The sequence below is a fragment of the Zeus faber genome, assembly GCF_960531495.2.
Source record: "Zeus faber genome assembly, chromosome: 9".
NCBI lineage: Eukaryota > Metazoa > Chordata > Actinopteri > Zeiformes > Zeidae > Zeus > Zeus faber.
In genome coordinates, this window is record NC_137197.1 from 19,890,042 (window position 1) to 19,907,121 (window position 17,080).

The 17,080-nt window shown below is 45.4% G+C and overlaps 3 protein-coding genes across 4 annotated transcripts in view; 1 reads left to right on the forward strand and 2 right to left on the reverse strand.

Annotated features, from left to right (window-relative positions):
* The window catches only part of acad8 (acyl-CoA dehydrogenase family, member 8), a 9,586-nt gene extending 5,375 nt beyond the window's left edge, over window positions 1-4,211 (reverse strand). The window contains exons 1-7 of the mRNA XM_080006434.1: window positions 4,092-4,211; window positions 2,293-2,393; window positions 1,787-1,956; window positions 839-948; window positions 486-562; window positions 245-382; window positions 1-103 (exon numbers count right to left, since the gene is read on the reverse strand). The exon at window positions 1-103 is cut by the window's left edge and continues 33 nt beyond it. Coding sequence (XP_079862560.1) covers window positions 1-103; window positions 245-382; window positions 486-562; window positions 839-948; window positions 1,787-1,956; window positions 2,293-2,393; window positions 4,092-4,206 — 814 coding nt within the window. The 5' untranslated portion in view covers window positions 4,207-4,211. The remainder of the gene's footprint in view (window positions 104-244; window positions 383-485; window positions 563-838; window positions 949-1,786; window positions 1,957-2,292; window positions 2,394-4,091) is intronic.
* Window positions 4,212-6,297: 2,086 nt separating this feature from the next.
* On the forward strand, window positions 6,298-8,741 carry thyn1 (thymocyte nuclear protein 1). Its single transcript, XM_080006823.1, has 8 exons — window positions 6,298-6,397; window positions 7,200-7,255; window positions 7,354-7,580; window positions 7,671-7,739; window positions 7,912-8,004; window positions 8,090-8,185; window positions 8,318-8,468; window positions 8,577-8,741. The coding sequence occupies exons 2-8, from the start codon at window positions 7,207-7,209 to the stop codon at window positions 8,621-8,623; spliced, it is 732 nt and encodes a 243-aa protein (XP_079862949.1). The 5' UTR covers window positions 6,298-6,397; window positions 7,200-7,206; the 3' UTR covers window positions 8,624-8,741.
* A 242-nt stretch (window positions 8,742-8,983) lies between these two features.
* Window positions 8,984-13,190, reverse strand: vps26b (VPS26, retromer complex component B). 2 transcript variants are annotated; one of them, XM_080007381.1, is made up of 7 exons: window positions 13,160-13,190; window positions 12,742-13,055; window positions 12,078-12,234; window positions 11,725-11,889; window positions 11,103-11,278; window positions 10,828-10,970; window positions 8,984-10,176 (listed from the first exon to the last, which is right to left on the reverse strand). In XM_080007381.1, the coding sequence occupies exons 2-7, from the start codon at window positions 12,962-12,964 to the stop codon at window positions 10,039-10,041; spliced, it is 1,002 nt and encodes a 333-aa protein (XP_079863507.1). In that variant the 5' UTR covers window positions 12,965-13,055; window positions 13,160-13,190; the 3' UTR covers window positions 8,984-10,038. The 2 variants fall into 2 exon arrangements, with proteins under 2 accessions (XP_079863507.1, XP_079863508.1); XM_080007382.1 differs by lacking the exon at window positions 13,160-13,190 and having other exon boundaries at window positions 12,742-13,060.
* Window positions 13,191-17,080: the final 3,890 nt, after the last annotated feature.

The following is a 17,080-nucleotide window of genomic DNA, read 5'->3' on the forward strand; positions in this document are numbered from 1 at the left end:
TGGCGATGTTGAAGCCCTGACCTTCCGCCCCGAGCCGGCTGGCCACGGGAACGGCGCAGTCCTCGAATATCACGGCCCTGGTGGGCTGCGAGTTCCACCCCACCTGGAGGAGGGGACGCGGCTCTCTGCGGTTATCCACTCTGGGTTCGGGAGCGGCAGGCTGTCTCTGCTGCCCCCCCCCCCACCAAAAAAAAACAAAAACTGACGGGATCTCAGAGACGAGCTCTGAGGAGAAGACGCTTACCTTCTTCTCCTTCTTGCCGAAGCTCAGCCCGGGAGTTTCCTTTTCCACTACCAGGCAGGAGATTCCTTTGGGTCCTTTGCCTCCGGTTCGGCACATCACCACGTACACGTCCGTGTCGCCACCGCCGCTGATGAACGCCTGGAGGGACGAAGGGAAAGCGTTGACGAGAGAAGGATCCATCCTTCTGTTTAACCAGCACTGCACGATGGAGAAACAAAAAGTAAAAAGACGCCGGTAGAACCTTGGAGCCGTTCAGGACGTAGTGGTCTCCTTTCAGCTGAGCGGTCGTGAGAAGGGACCCAGCATCACTGCCACTGCCTAAAAAGTTAAATGACCACAGTAGAATACGATAAAATATAATAAAACACCTGTGGTTGAGTTTGTTTCCATGTGCGCAACAGAAATGCTTGCCCCTTGTGCCACCTCAACAATACAAGTAGAGCAATGGGTAAAAGATAAGAATAAGCACTAAATTAGGAAGGAAATTAATCAACTGCAAAAAAAAATACAAATGTGTATTTAAACTGTGTATTTCAACTGCAGTTCAGAGCAGACGCGCGACAATGACACAGTGACGTACGATGAGAGACGGACCTGGTTCAGTGAGACAGTAGGAGCCGAACTTCTCCATGGCACACAGGTCGGGGCAGAACTTCTCTCTCTGCTCCTGGTTCCCGAACGTGTCGATCATCCAGGCGCACATGCTGCCAGGGAAGGACCGCGCTTAAACACATCGGCCGTTGAAGATGCGCGAGGACAGTAACCATCACCGGCGATCGCAGAATAGCATTCACCGTCGAATCACGTTTTCACTTTGTTTTCAGATGAAATATATATATATATTTTTTTTATATAATGCCATAATAGCAACCATTCAAGGGAAAGGGGCATATTGTTTGAAAAGTTCAGCCAACCCCGCAATTCTGATCCATCTAATTCTTATTCCAAATAATGCGTTAACATTTAATAAATCAAACTCACAACATTACTTAGATTATCATGTATGCATGGATTCGGTCAAATGCTTTGGATTTGATCATCAGGATTCAAGATTCAAGAGGTTTATTTGTCACATACATACAGTATACATACTTTCATACATACTGTATATGCAGTGAAATGTCTTTGCAACGCACCCGGAGATTATGCACAATAGTTACTAAACTGAACATAACAACTAACCTAATTCCTACCTAGCTAACTAACTGAAACTAGCTGATTCCAAAAAACGTAATGCAGTAAGTGAATAGAATAATATAAATGAAATAAAAATAAAATAAGACTCAAAAAGATAATACAAAGTGGGGGTACAAAATAGAAGGGAATAGAGTTATGTATATGGGTTAGGCTATTTGTATGTACAGATATGTGCAGTAAAGTGCAATGACAATTAGTAGATATTTACATCACATCACATGATGTCCTGATCAGATGCTTTTATCCAAAGTGACTGACCAGAAGTACATTTAGCCATAGCATCAAAGCAGCCGCAAATCACAGCTAAACATTCTCTGCGAATAAGCAACACCAGCAGAGTCTTACTTGTGGATGCTGATGTAGGCCGTGGTGCTGACGCAGCCCGTGGACAGGGCCTCGAAGATGACGGACGTGTCCAGACGCGACAGGCCTGATCCGCCCACGTCGGGCTGCACGTAGATCCCACCGAAACCCAGCTGAGCGGCTTTTCGCATCGTGGCCACTGGGAATATTTCCTGAGAATTTTTCAATTAAAATGAATAAAAATGGATTATCTTATTTGAACTGGAACAATATCCATAATATGGCAAAAGCAAAACAACTCACAGGTAAAATACTAATAGATACAACTGTTATTATGGGTTATGTAATCAACAGCTAAGGCAATAGCATCATAGTGATTGTGTTGCAAAACGCTTTTGTTTATTTTAGGCTGCAAGCTCTATCAAACTCTGATAAATGTATAAAACTAGAAAATAAACCAGACTTTTGAATAGATAAAGATGTCATGACTGCATCCCATGATATTTTAAAGCAGACATCATCATGGGCCTGGTACTCTGGTACTCTACCTTTTGGTCCCACTCGGCCATGTTGGGAGACATTTCGTTGGCGGCGAAGTCGAAGGCGACCTTCTGAAACTCCCTCTGTTCGTCCGTGAGGCCATGAGAAGCTGCCACGACACAAACGATGTTTTAAAATAAAAACAAACGCAAAGATATTCACAAACATCTGAGAAATGTGTGTGCTTACCCTACACTGATCAGCCACAACATTAAAACCACTGACAGCTGAAGTGAATAACATTGATCAACTGGTTCCAGTGGCACCTGTCAAGTGGTGGGATATACTGCATGAGGCAGCAAGTGAACAGTCACTTCTTGAAGTTGATGTGTTGGAAGCAGGAAAAATGGGCAAGTGTAGGATCTGCAGGATCTGAGTGACTTTGACAAGGGCCAAATATTGTGACGGCTAGACGACTGGGTCAGAGCATCTCCAAAACGCCAGGTCTTGTGGGGCCAATGATGCGGGTGAATAGTGAAGTCCGGCCCGTCTGGTCCGATCCCACAGTAGAGCTACTGTAGAACAAATTGGTGAAAAAGTTAATGCTGCTATGGTAGAAAGGTGTCAGAACACACAGTGCATCACAGCTTGCTGCGTATGGAGCTGTGTAGCTGCAGACCGGTCACAGTGTCCATGCTGACCCCTGTCCACCGCTGAAAGCACCTACAATGGACACGTGAGCGTCAGAACTGGACCATGGAGCGATGGGAGAAGGTGGCCTGGTCTGATGAATCACGTTTTCCTCGACATCATGTGGATGGTCGGGGTTCGGGTCCGATCCGATGGAGCATCTGTAGGATGTGCTGGAACAACGAGCCCGATCCATGGGGGCCCCACCTCACAACTTCCAGGACTTAAAGGATCTGCTGCTAACGTCTTGGTGCCAGATACCACAGAACACCTTCAGAGGTCTTGTGGAGTCCATGCCTCCACGGGTCACAGCTGTTTTGGTGTCATGACGGGGAGCTACACAATATTAGTGGCTAGTATTGGTGGTTTTAATGCTGTGGCTGATCAGTGTCTAGCTTATCAGATAGTCACTACTAAAGAATGGCAGAATTGGTGTTTTGAATCATCACATAGTCCTTTAAAATAACGTACGCAGCGTAACAAGGCTGAAGTCAGCAGCCGATTCGCAGGGTCTTTTTTTTTTTATGGAGCGTTCAAGTTCCTCTGAATTCTTTACCTTTTTTAAGTCCACGCAGACAACTTAAAACCAGGTCTAGATAAAAAAATAATAATAATACTACTGTACTTATAGTTGTCAAACCTGGATTAGATTATAATACTGTTGTTATGACACTGTTTGTATGTAAAAGACAGATGTATGATTTTTAGACCCGTGAGATACAAATTTGTCACCATGTACACTCAGAACTTTATACTGTTTATAGTTGTCCTCACTGACGTGGTGGGGTTGTTTGTAGATAAGGCCAACCCTGACCCCGGACCCTGGTGACGGCATCTGCAGTCAGGTGACGTCACCGGGGTCCTGTGTCCAAAGCCGAACACAGCGAATCCAACTCAAATGGAGGCTTCACATTTAATGATCCAGCAGCAACTGTCCCTCACATTAAATATGCCTTCACTTAAAACGCAAAAGTCATGAGCATAAAGACGAACGTTTTCTAGTTGTTTTTAAATTTAAAAAACAAAGGTGTTGTTTTGATTGTATGTTTAGCTCTTTGTCAAATAATAAAACAAATCACAACATTTGACCCTTTTCTGCCACAGCCTGTTTATTTTAGTATACAACTTCAGATTTTTGACCCTCTCTCCTCAGTGCTTTTTACCGACAACCACTCACGGTCGACGCACGAAGCTATTCCTCGCCTCTGACCGCCGCTTGTCAGCCGCTGGCTCCTTCCAGCGTAACCGCGGAGTCTTCTCGCCGCCGTCAATAAGGTCCTGGCGGCCGCCATGTTTGACCCGGAACGCCGCTGTACGGGGGCTGCTGGGAAATTCGACGAAATCTTTGGTTTCAATCCCCGTTAGAATTCACCATTAGAACTGATCGAAAAAGTGTTTTTTTGGTTTTTTTAATGATTGGCTTTGACGTGATGCGCTTCGGATTGTTCTTTATTTATTATTATTATTTATGAATGAACTAAGAGTCGTGTGATCTCGTCGACAGCGGCATTGGAAGTGTTTTTAGTTTTTTGTCGTTGTATCATTGTTTATCGTTTATAATCGTTTCAGTTTTTATTTTGGAAATGTCTTTTTTTTTTTTCTTTTTTTTTTTAAAGGCCGAAGCGACCCAAATGTATTTCATTAATTTTACAAAATTACTTTCGCATAAAAAGTTAAAGCGTCGTTCTTATTTGTTTGACCTGGACGTTCGTGCAAACTATTTAGACTGACGCCAATAAAAAAGGCTATGAAAGTCATTTATGTTTGTACAAATAGATACATATAAATAAATAAACCATTTTTTTTTTTGTTAAATGTATAATAATAATTAAAGTATATTTCTGTAATATTAAACGTATATCCATTGGTTTGTGTGTATTGTTTCTTCTTAACAGTAAAATCCTTCAACCACGGCTCTTCGGCGTTTTTCCACCGCCGGGTGCATTGTGGGAAAGCTGCTGATGGGAGTTACGGCTCTTTCGAGTGAACCGGATCTTATGGCTCCATTCGTTTCCGAGAGCCGTTCAAAAAGAAAGCCTCTCAGTAGGATTATTATTATTTTTTATTTTTTACCCCCGTTATTTGTTAATTTTTTTTTTTGGAATATAAATATATATTTTAAAGTTTCATAATAAAAAAAAAGAAATAAAACAACTACTTTAGTGAGTTATTCGTACGCAGAACGGGAATAAACACAATACATTTAGGCACATAAATGACGATAGTAACAGCAAAACGCGACGCAGTCTCCCAGGTACTGCACACCACGCTCACGCATCTGGATGGCCGGAAGGGGGCCTATGTGAGAATGCTGTTCATCGATCCCCACCAGACTGGCTGTCAAGCTGAAGGAGCTCGGACTGAATGCTCCGCTGTGTGCCTGGATCCTGGACTTCCTCACAGCCCGGCCCCAGGTGATTAGGGTGGGGAAGCACATGTCCAGCTCCCTCACCCTGAATACAGGATCCCCCCAGGGCTGCGTCCTCAGCCCCCTACTGTACTCCCTGTACACACATGACTGTGTGGCCAGGTCCAGCTCCAACACCATCATCAAGTTTGCTGACGACACCGTGGTCGTGGGCCTGATCACCGACTGCGATGAGATGGCCTACCGCGAGGAGGTGGCTGACCTGTCACTCTGGTGCCAGGACAACAGCCTCCACCTGAACGTCAGCAAAACCAAGGAGCTGATTGTGGACTTTAGGCGAGGATCACAATCGAGGAGCCACACACATAGGCTCCACTACCTTACTGTACTGTATGTAGCATACTGTACCGCATACTGTGTCACTGTTCAGGGTTGTTCGTGATGCTGTATTGCTGCGCCGTACTGTTGTATACTGTGCTGTATTATCACAAACACTACCTCACTTTATTCACATGCCACTTTAATGCACATATCTGTATATACATAATTGCCTATTCCATATACATAAGCATATTCCCTCTATCTATTCCATTTTATTTTATTGTATTTTGTTTTATTCTATATATTTTTATTCTATTCTATAAGTATTCGACTTACTGTATTACGTTTTAGGAGTCGGTTAGTTGGTCTGTTAGAAATATTTTTTTTTCCTAGTACATATTGAGTGTTATCACCGGGTGCGTTGCGTTACATTTCACTGCATATATGTATGAAAGTATGTATATGTATGTGACGAATAAACCTCTTGAATCTTGAATCTTGAAAATAACCTTTAAAAACAAAAAGGTTTTTATCAACGTCAAAGCGTCTGAACTGTCTCTTAAACGAGGAAAGGAGGAAACTCCTCTCCGTAAAACTTGGCCAGCCCCCCGACCCGCAGCCCCTTCGTTCCCGCAGCGGAGCCGTTCAAGAGAACCGGGTCGTCCGTAAACGCGGCGGCGGCGGCGGCGGCGGCGCGGGCTTGACGCGGGAGCGAGCCCCCGGGAGGGAGTGACGTCGCGGGGCTGCGTCGGCTCGGCCTCGTGTCGCCGTCCAGCAGAACTGAAGCGTTGTCTGTAAGTGAATCCTGCAGCCGACGCCCCGGGAGTCTGCGTTCCGCGACCCGTTTTTTTTGACCCGAAAAACAGTGACGCTCGCACTCGTCCGGAGCAGCGCCGAAGCGGTTCCCCGAAAGGACCTCGGCGCTGGTGCGCGGAGGGGGGCGGACGTGGGACCCGCTGCGTCCTACGGTTGTTGTTGTTGTTTTGTTTTTATTGCTGATCGCTGCACCGTGTCCCCCGTGACGAGGCAGCGAGAACCTGGAACTCATGCGATGCCCCCTTTTTTTTTTTTAGATCTGGTTTTACGGTATTACGTTAAAATGTTATGACATGAAGTCAGAAATAACTGTTAGGAACACACTGACCTATGGAGGGACAATGCACCAATGCAATGTTTTCTTTTAATTATTAAGAATAGTTACATATATTTAATATACTATCATTATATAATATATCATAATATATAGTTGTTAAAAAAAATCAACACTAACGTACCAAATATAATTATAATAGAATCAGTGATTTTGACTCAGTGAAAAATCAGTCACTGGTTCAGAGGAGACAATGTTTTGGGTTATTTTATTTTTTTACTTTGTTTTTGCATGAAAACTAACACCTCCCAAAACCTATTCTCTCGGTTCCTTCTCATACACAATCTTCTTTCTGAATGATGTGAAGCAAACCATCCGGTGGGTGAAGTTTGTCCGGTAAGGACGTACTGATAATAGAGTGCGAGTCTTTAAAAAAAAAAAAAAAAAAAAAAAGCTGCTTTGCCATTTCCGGTCTGTACACTGTCTGCACACTGTTGTCCATCTAGATTGGAAATGGCACCAAAGAAACGGACCAGGGCAAGTACAAGGACGGCAAAGCCAAGTGAGGAAGCGTACATCTTTCACGCCTCGAAAAGCGCAAATGCAACCGAGGACCCGTGGCTTTCACGGTGCGTTTTTAACTAACTGTTGCCTCCCCAGCGGGCGGCGATGACCCCGCTCCGCACGACGACGACGGCGGCGGGGAGCTCTCCCCGGCGGAGGGCGGGGCGGGGGCGGCCGGGGGCAAAAGGAAGGCCCCGGCTCCCGAAAAGAGCGAGGGTCGGGCGGAGGCGAGAGGCGGCGGGTCGCCCGCCCGCCCGCGGCACCGTCACTGGCTGATGAAGTCTGAGCCCGAGAGCCGATTTGAGAACGGGATTGACGTGAAGGTGCGTGTCCCCGTTGATGGGATTACGTCGCTCAATCGCTCTTTGGCTGCCCCCTTGTTTACGTTTCTGCCCCCCCCCCCCGCTCAACAGTTTGGGATTGAGGATTTGAAGGCTCTGCCCGATCAGACCGGATGCTGGGATGGCGTTCGCAATTATCAGGTGGTAGATTTACTCGTTTAATAAGGGGAGGGGGGTTGAACTGCTGCTGACCCAAAAGAAGCGACGAAATGCAATGTCTTATAATCTCACATATTCTCATATTCCGTGTCTTCGGAAGCGCCGCTGATGTTGTCGTTTGCTCTCCCCGCGTGACTCGCCTTCTGGTCGCCAGGCACGCAACTTCATGAGGGACATGAGAGAGGGCCACCGGGCGTTCTTCTACCACAGCAACTGCAAGGAACCCGGGGTGGCGGGAATCATGGAAGTAAGACTCCGCGTATCGCCGCCGGGAGTCGCCAGCGGGGCGGACGGTACGACTTGCTTTCGCTCACCCGCCTCGTCTCATCTAGGTCGTGAAGGAGGCGTACGTGGACCACACGCAGTTCGACAAGAAAGACGTCCATTTCGACGCCTCCAGCAAGGCGGATAATCCCAAATGGAGCATGGTACACTCAATATAAATACCACCCAATCCCAACATAAACATCTGCACCGTATAGGTACATCCCAATACTATGGATGTTTGTCTTTATCCTTTTTTTTTTTTTTTTTCCCCCCTTCTTCTTTTTCTCCTAAAGGTAGACGTCAAGTATCAAAGAATGCTGAAGCGTTTTATTCCTTTGGCCGAGCTTAAGAAATACCACCTTCGGCATAAAGCCGGAGGAGGGCCCTTAAAAGACATGGCCCTGTTCACCAGAGCGAGGCTGTCGGTCCAACCCCTCACCAGCGGTACGTAGAGAACGTCTGTTCGCGCTGCTTCTGGGAATCCCCTCGAAAAAACGGTAGATCTCCCTCTTTTACGGTCACATGAGCTCATCTCGTATCTCTTCCCCTCAGAGGAGTTTGACTTTGTCTTGGACTTGGAGAACAAGGATCCGCTGTGAGAAGACCAGATGACAAGAAACAGCTGCTGTCAATCGCTCTTTCTAATCCATTGCTTGTATGGTGTATGTTTTGTTTATAAAAATGGTATATATTAAAAAATGTTGAAAATGTAACATATTTGGAAGTTTGTTATTCTGTTAGCAGCTTATGAGATCCACACCTACCATAGAGAGCAAGGCACTGCAGAACCATCTCGGCAACTAGTTCTGTGTCTGTGTGTGTGTGTGTGTGTGTGTGTGTGTGTGTGTGTGTGTGTGTGTGTGTGTGTGTGTGTGTGTGTGTGTGTGTGTGTGTGTGTGTGTGTGTGTGTGTGTGTGTGTGTGTGTGTGTGTCATTCTGCATCAAGTACACTTCTGTGGTGGGCTTTCCATTTGGCATCAATTTATTTGAGTTCAGGGGACAATGAATAATTCATTAGTAATTTGCAAAAGATAAAATAGTTATACTGTACTCTTTCCAGGTTAAAATACTAAAAATTATATGGTAGCCAACAGCATTTAATTTGCTAGATACACACCAACTTTTTGAGTCTCTAATGTGGAAGATACTTAACACTTTATAATACCAGACCTTAACAAGCACTTTGACACCTTCTAACACCATTGGAACGCTGAGGTAAAGCATGTAAATAGAATCGGGCTTGATGGATGCACACAAGCTTCAACAGGGAACTGGATAATAACAGATTCTGATAGCTACTCTTATGTACAGATCATACAACGTATTAATGAATAATACAGCATCCCTCTAGCTCGGTGGGGGAGAAAAAGAACAAAAAAAAAAACGTAATCCCATTCCAGATTTCCATTTGCGTGTTGTTTTTTTTCCTTTGTGAACTACACGATAAGTCAACTAAAAGAAAACAATATATTCAGAGAGAAATAGCAGTGCAAAGTTATTTGAGATTTCGTGACCTTACAACGGTGTTAGGAATGCGTTTGATTAAATGTGGAATGTCGAGAATCTATTACATTTCTTGGAGATTTCATGACTAATCAAGTTTCATAAAAGTCTAGGGTACATTCAAATTAATTTACACAAACAAAAAAAAAAAAAGAAGTGTTAGAATGCGTCTCGGGGACCAAACAAAGTTGGGCACTTGAGGATGAAATAAATGTAGAATTTCCGGTGGAAGTTTTCATACACAGGAGGTTTGTGACAGGTGATTAGCTTGATTCTGAATTAAAAAAAAAAAAAAAAAAAAAAAAAAAAAAGGACCAGATCAGCAGCCCAAGGCCATGTAGAAAGGCTCATGCACACTGCTTGTTTCCATTGTTCACATGTATCTCCATCTACCTTCTCCCTTTTTCAGCAGCCGGGGAAAAAAAAAAAAGAAAAAAGAAAAGCTGCTACCTCTGGTATGGTGGGCCAGACCGATACCTGCACCACCCGGGTTAAGTGTGCCGCGGCCACGCTAGCCGCTCTCCTCCTTCGCCGCTTGCTCCAGCGCGCTCTCTGAGGTGGCCGAGCCCTCGAACCGCTGGGCGCCGATGGTGGCCTGGTGGGACATGCTCTTCCGCACGACGTCGCCTTTCCGCCACAGCGTGATCTCCTGGGGTGGGAAGAAAAGAGCTCAGACCGTGACGCACATCAAGAACCAACTTTAAAAGGAGCGACAGACGGCTTTTTTTGCTTTTACTTAGCGTGATGACGTTCACGCTGATTGCACAGTGTGATGGCGGTGGGATGATGACACCTTGGGCGTTCAGATCCCTTCCCTTTAAGCCTCCGTATCCCTGTGCCCTGGGACCGCCGCCGGGTACGAACTCCCCGGGAAAATGATCGATTTACGGCAGTGCTTCGCAGGAAGTGCGTCAACCAATGTGCAATCATTAGCGGAAATGGCGGTGGAGCAATCTACTCCGTGTAGATAATTAAACCTTGCATATTAAAGACGACGAGAAAAGATAACGTTATATTGCTTTTTATCCCAAAAAAAGGCAGCTCCCCCGTTGACAGGTCGGTCTTACCCGTTCCAATATGGCGGCGACGACGTTTCGCAGTAACAAGCCTTATTAGTCAATGCGGCGTCTGTGTATATATCTCTATGATTGATATGATATGATTGCTCCAGGGGCCCCAGAGCAGCCCCCAGAGCAGCCCCCAGCGCAGAGCCAGCCTTCTTTATCAGTTTGTTCAGTTTTTTGGAGTCGCTGGCTCTAATGCTGCGGCATCAACATGATGCAGGGCGTTGCGTTTCTACCTGCTGTTTGAAGTAGCGTCTCTCCTCCTCGTCGATCAGAACCAGGTTCAGGTAGTACCGCACGGAGAACTTCTTGTTGATGTCGCGCATGGTGGGGGTCATCTCGTAGCCGGCCAGAAAGAGCCGGATCGGAATGGATTCTCCTGCGAGTCACGATCCACGGACGGAGACACATTTTAGAGCCGGGCGTCATTTGGAGAGAACGGGCCGCAGCCCTGAATGCACGACACGACCGACGGCGAGCGAGCGCTTCCGTCGCCCACCGTGCCACTCACCCCTGACCGGCGCCCCGTCCATGATCTCGTACTTTGCGATGGTGTCGTTTTCGTGGTACACGCTGGGGCCGGTGCCCGTCGTCTCGCGTTTGATGATGTCGATTTCCATGTGTTTGATCTTGATCCTCACCAGCAGGAAGTAGATCTTCCCCACAATGACATCCTTCAGGTGGTACCTGTGAAGAAACGGAATCTTAATAACAGAAAGCAAATGCGCTTCTATTATATACGATACTTGTGTGAAACATATTAGGGCGGGTGGGTAAATGTTATGGCCGCAATTCAGAGATGCACAGGTAGACATGGGTGCAATATGTAGTCATTTTTATCTGATTTTGTGTTAAATTAAAGAATAAATCCATTATTGAACATAACAAGGTCTTCAAAATCAATAATCCCACGATTACTGTCAGTGAAAAGTATGGTGAATAAGTATATGATGAGTTGGCTGAAAATGTCACTGTACTTGGTAGTACTTGGTATTGGCAGTAAAGACAGAGTAGTACATAGTACTCGTACATAGTCAAAAAAATACGGTATCGTCCATCTGTGGTGTAACTGTCAAACAACCTCATGGTTTAAGCGACTTGCGTCTTGGCCATTTCATCTTGTGAAGACTCACTTGGATTTGTTGTACTCAAACTCAATGTGAAGGCAGTCCTCGATCCCAACTTCCATTTTGATTGAAGAGTTGAGCTCGGGGTAGGTGCTCAGTGTGTGGACCACGATGTCCATCTCTTTACTAATATCATTCAGTCGTCTGCTGACCGTGGCTCGCAAAAAGTACCTGCAAATCAAAAACGACGCAGCGCAGACTGTCAGAAAAAAAACATACTGTGGAGGCTGCGGCTGGTGCAAGGTGAGGATCCGTCTGGATAAAGAATTAACGCGCGGGTGAGGGGCTCGGTTGGGTTAAAGAGTGACGGGAAGTGGGAGGTTTAACTGGGGTGAATGTTTAAGCGGCGATCCTCTTGCCTTAGCTTGACATTCTGGCCAGTGTAGGACTCGTACGGTTTCTCAACGTGCGTGAACTCAAAGTCGAAGGTCTGCGACTGGGTGAGTTCGCCGGGCCGGGCGAGGTCCTTCACCAGGGACACAAACTCATGGTGGTTCCCTCTGTCGTAGTACAGCTCTGCGGAGGAGGGCACAAGAACGGGGAACAACATGTCAAATAATAGGTTCACACAGAGTATACGTACACATGTTGTTGTATATACACACCGTATGTGGACGCAAACTTGCACAATTTGTGTCTGTTCAGCTGAGTACAGAGGTCGTTGCTGTTTTTTTGGTTAATCGCGTGCCATTTTTCTGCTTTTTACTCCTATTGCTTTAGTGGTATTTGTTTTGACATGAGTTGATGTCACACCACAACTTCCTGTATCTATCTATCTATATCGATTCATCCATTATTACGTTTTCATTTTTTTATCCATCTTAGAACGATTGCAAAACACAACTTTGTTTATTTTTTCCACACACAGAGACACACACACACAGACTCAGACACACATGCACCGACACACACACACACTCAGACACATATGCTCACACAGACAGAGACTCAGATAGACACAGACAGACACACACACACACACACACGTACGTACACACACAGACACACACACACACAGCTCACCAATCTGGCCTACGAACTCCACCTTGACCCCCTGGTGCTCCAGCCTCTTGCCGGGGTTCTTCAGGGTGACGTTCACCTTCCCGCTCACGGTCTCCCCATCATAGAATAGGAAGTAGCGATCCTTCTTCCCGTCCTCCGCCTTGTGCTCCACCTTCTTCCTGCTCTCCGCGTCGTTCAGAACAACGTCTATCTCGGCGCTTTGGCCAAAACTGAAGAAGCTCATGGTCGAGCGGTGTGAAATGTGTCACTCACACACACGTACGCACGCACGCACGCACGCACACACACACACACACACACACACGGTACAACAGCTGTTTCCACACACACACACACACACACACACACACACGGTACAACTGCTGTTTCCAAACACACACACACACACACACACACACACACACACACACACACACACACACACACACACGGTACAACAGCTGTTTCCAAACACACACACACACACAAACACACACACCCACGGGCGTTATGAAAGAAATGGAAGTAAAAACCCAACAGAGAAGGTCTCCTCCAGCTCACATCTCCATCGGGTCGACGAGCAACGGCACTCTCAATACGGGCAGAAATGCGACATTTCCCTCCGGATCAGCGGATTTATTTTCACTTCCAGTCGGATTTAACAACGTCCGCAGTAATCACAGAAACCCAAAACGTGGTCGAAGAAACGAACGCGATGTGATCCGTGACCAAACATCACATTTCAGGGATCGGAGCAGCAAATGTTGTCAAACGGCCCGGAAGTGCGCCTGATGTATTACGGTAACTACTTCCGGGTTGCCGGGATTTCAAAGTAGAAGCGCAACGTCTCAATGCCCGTTTGCGCGTTGAATCGACGCTGTATCTCCTTTATGGATTCGATGTTTGAGCCTAAATGTAGCAGCCGTGATGAATGCGGCTTCAAATATGAATAATAATAATAATATCATATAATATTAAAGAGAAAAGATTGTTGACAAGACGGTCCGCTGCACGAGATGGTTTAATGTGATTACTTCCGAGTTGGGTAGTTTTTCAAAGTAAAGCCCCCCCATGTATTATTGTAATTAAGATCAAGATAAAGATAAAGATACTTTATTAATCCCAGTGTTCACAATAATTTCAGTGTTGCAGCAGCAATGACATACATGACAAAACACACATAATATACAAAGATATATATATATGTATATATATATATGTGTGTGTACAAGCATATATATATATATATATATATATATATATATATATATATATATATATATATATATATATATATATATATATATATGTGTGTTTGTGTACAAGCATATATATATGTATATATATGTATATATATATATATATATAAACACATAAATAAATAAATAAATATATATATATATATATATATATATATATATATATATATATATATATATGTATATATATATATATATATTCAAGATTCAAGATTTTTATTTGTCACATACACATACATACTTTCATACATATATGCAGTGAAATGTAATGCAACAGTGATAACACACACTAAAAAAAATTCTTTCTAATAGACCGACTAACTGACTCCTGTATATATATATATATATATATGTATATATATACATTAAAATTATTATTTATATATATATATATATATATATATATATATATATATATATTTATATATTTATATATATACACACACATACATATACATGCACACACACACACACACACACACATATATATATATATATATACACACACATACATATACACACACACACACATATAAATATATATATATATATATATATATACAGATACACACACATGCATATGTGTATATACATATGCATACAAAATAACTACTGTACGATATAAAAATAAATATAATAAAATAGAATTTAACTTAGTGAAAGGCAAAGCTTGAAAGGGGAAGTCAAATGTGAAGTAACGTTGTGCCTTGTGCGTTGCCATTCAGGAGTTACCTCTCCTGGCACGGAGGGGAGTCGTTGTAGGTGCTACCGCGGGGGCAGGGATGACCTCCTGTAACGGTCCTTATTGCAGCGGAGCTGAAGGAGCCTCTGGCTGAACACACTCTGTTGTGTGAGCAGTGGGCTGTGTAGGGGGTGCACAGTGTTGTCCTTTATGCCGAGCCGCTTATGCAACATCCTTCTCTCCACCACCAGCTCCAGGGGCCCCAGAGCAGCCCCCAGCACAGAGCCAGCCTTCTTTATCAGTTTGTTCAGTTTTTTGGAGTCGCTGGCTCTAATGCTGCTGCATCAACATGATGACTGCAAAGGAAGCTGCACGAGCCACAACAGACTGGTAGAAGGTATGCAACATCCTGCTGCACGCATTGAAGGACCTGAGCTTCCTCAAGGCGTAGAGTCTGCTCTGTCCCTTCCTGTAGACAGCCTCAGTGTTGCATTTCCAGTCCAGTCTGCTGTCCAGGTGAACGCCCAGGTACCCGTAATCCTCCACCGCCTCCGCCTCTTCTCCCAGGATGGAAATAGTGTTCGGCTTAGTCCCCGTCCTCCTGAAATCCACAACCATCTCCTTCGTCTTGGTCGCATTCGAGAGGAGGTGGTTGTTTCCACAGCGTGCCACAAAGCGATCCTTCAGTTCCATGTGCTCAGTCTCCTGTCCACCAGCGATAAACCCCTTAACTGCAGAGTTGTCCGAAAATGTCTGCAGATGACAGGACTCCGAGTTGTATTGGAAATCTGAGGTACAGTACACAGGGTAAGGAGGACAGGTGAGAGTACAGTCCCCTGCGGTGCTCCTGTGTTGCTAACCACCCGCTCAGACACGCGTTCCCTCAGCCGCACAAACTGTCTGTCTGTCAGGTAGTCAAAAAAATCCAGGAGGTTTGTGGAGGCGTCCACCTGCATCTCTTGGAGCTTCTCTCGCAGCGGTGCAGGCTGGGTCGTGTTGAAAGCAAAAAAACATGATCCCGACAGTGCTGCTTTGCTTTGTTCAGGTGAGAGCGGTTCTCGCTGAAGCAGGTAGATGACGGCGTCTTCAACTCCAGCCTTGAGAGGGCAGGCAAACTGCAGCGGGTCCAGAGCGGTGCTCACCTGAGGTGTGAGATGGGCCAGTATCAGTCCTCTCCAGGACTTTCATGATGTGTGATGTTAAGGCAGCCGGTCTGCAGTCATTGGGGGCAGATGGAGAGCACTTCTTAGGCAGGATGTCCACAGCACTGGAACCTTCTCTTGGCTCAGGTTGAGGTTAAAGAGGCGCTGTAGCATCCCACATAGCTGGTCCGCGCAGACCTTCAGGACCCCGGGGCTGATGCCGTCCGGACCCGCAGTCTTGTTCTGGTGCAGTCTCCCCAGCCGCCGTCTTCACCTGACTGCAGGAAACAGACAGGTGGGTGGCAGAGTGGGGCTACTTATTTCTTGATGCGGGGGTAGGTGTTGATGGGGCTGTATTGAAGTCCAGGGTGGGGGTCGGGGGGTGAGGGGAGGCAGGAGAGGGAAGCAGCTCCGGTGGCAGGGAGGGTGTGGGGTCTGTGTGGCTGGGGGTAGGGGAGAAGGCAGCCAAGGGTTCTGTGACGAACCTGTTGAAGAACAAGTTCAACTCATTGGCTCTGTCCAGGCTTCCCTCAGACTGATCCCCCCCCTTCAACCTTGAAGCCTGTGAAGCCTTTTACATTCCTGACCACACATCCTGCACCTTGTTTTGCTGGAGCTTGCTCTCCAGCTTTTGCCCGTGTGCCTCTGTGCACACTCCTCAGTAATTCCCTGTCCCCGTCCCTGAAGGCTCTCCCCTTCGTTATTCGGCAGCTCCTTCAGGTCGCTGGTGAAGCGAGGCTTGTTTTTGCGGAAACATGGCACCGTCCTGGTGGGGATGGTGTTATCCACACAGAAGCTGATGCACTGTGTTATACAGTCAGTCATGGAGTTGATGTCATCTCCATGGGACTCAGGAGCACGTCCCAGTCTGTGGCCTCAAAACACCCCTGAAGAGTCTGATTCGCTTGAGTGGAGCTATATGCATCCCTCAAATTTGCATGAAGTAAGTCCAGCATTTTATTTTCTCTGGCGGGGCAGTTGACAAGAAATTGTATGTAATCAGATAAAGACTCTGAGGTGGTTTACGATCCAATAAACTCCTAAAATATAATAATAATAATAATAATAATAATAACAGTAATTAACATAATAGTTTTAATTATTATGTAATTTATTTTTCATATTATTGAGGATAATCCAGTCTTCCATCACAATACAAATGCAGTTAATGTTCCAGTGTTTCTCAGACACACACAGACACACAGACACACACAGAAATTACACTTTGAAACCAGTTTCCAATTCAAATGTATTTAATTGTAACAAAACAAAAATGA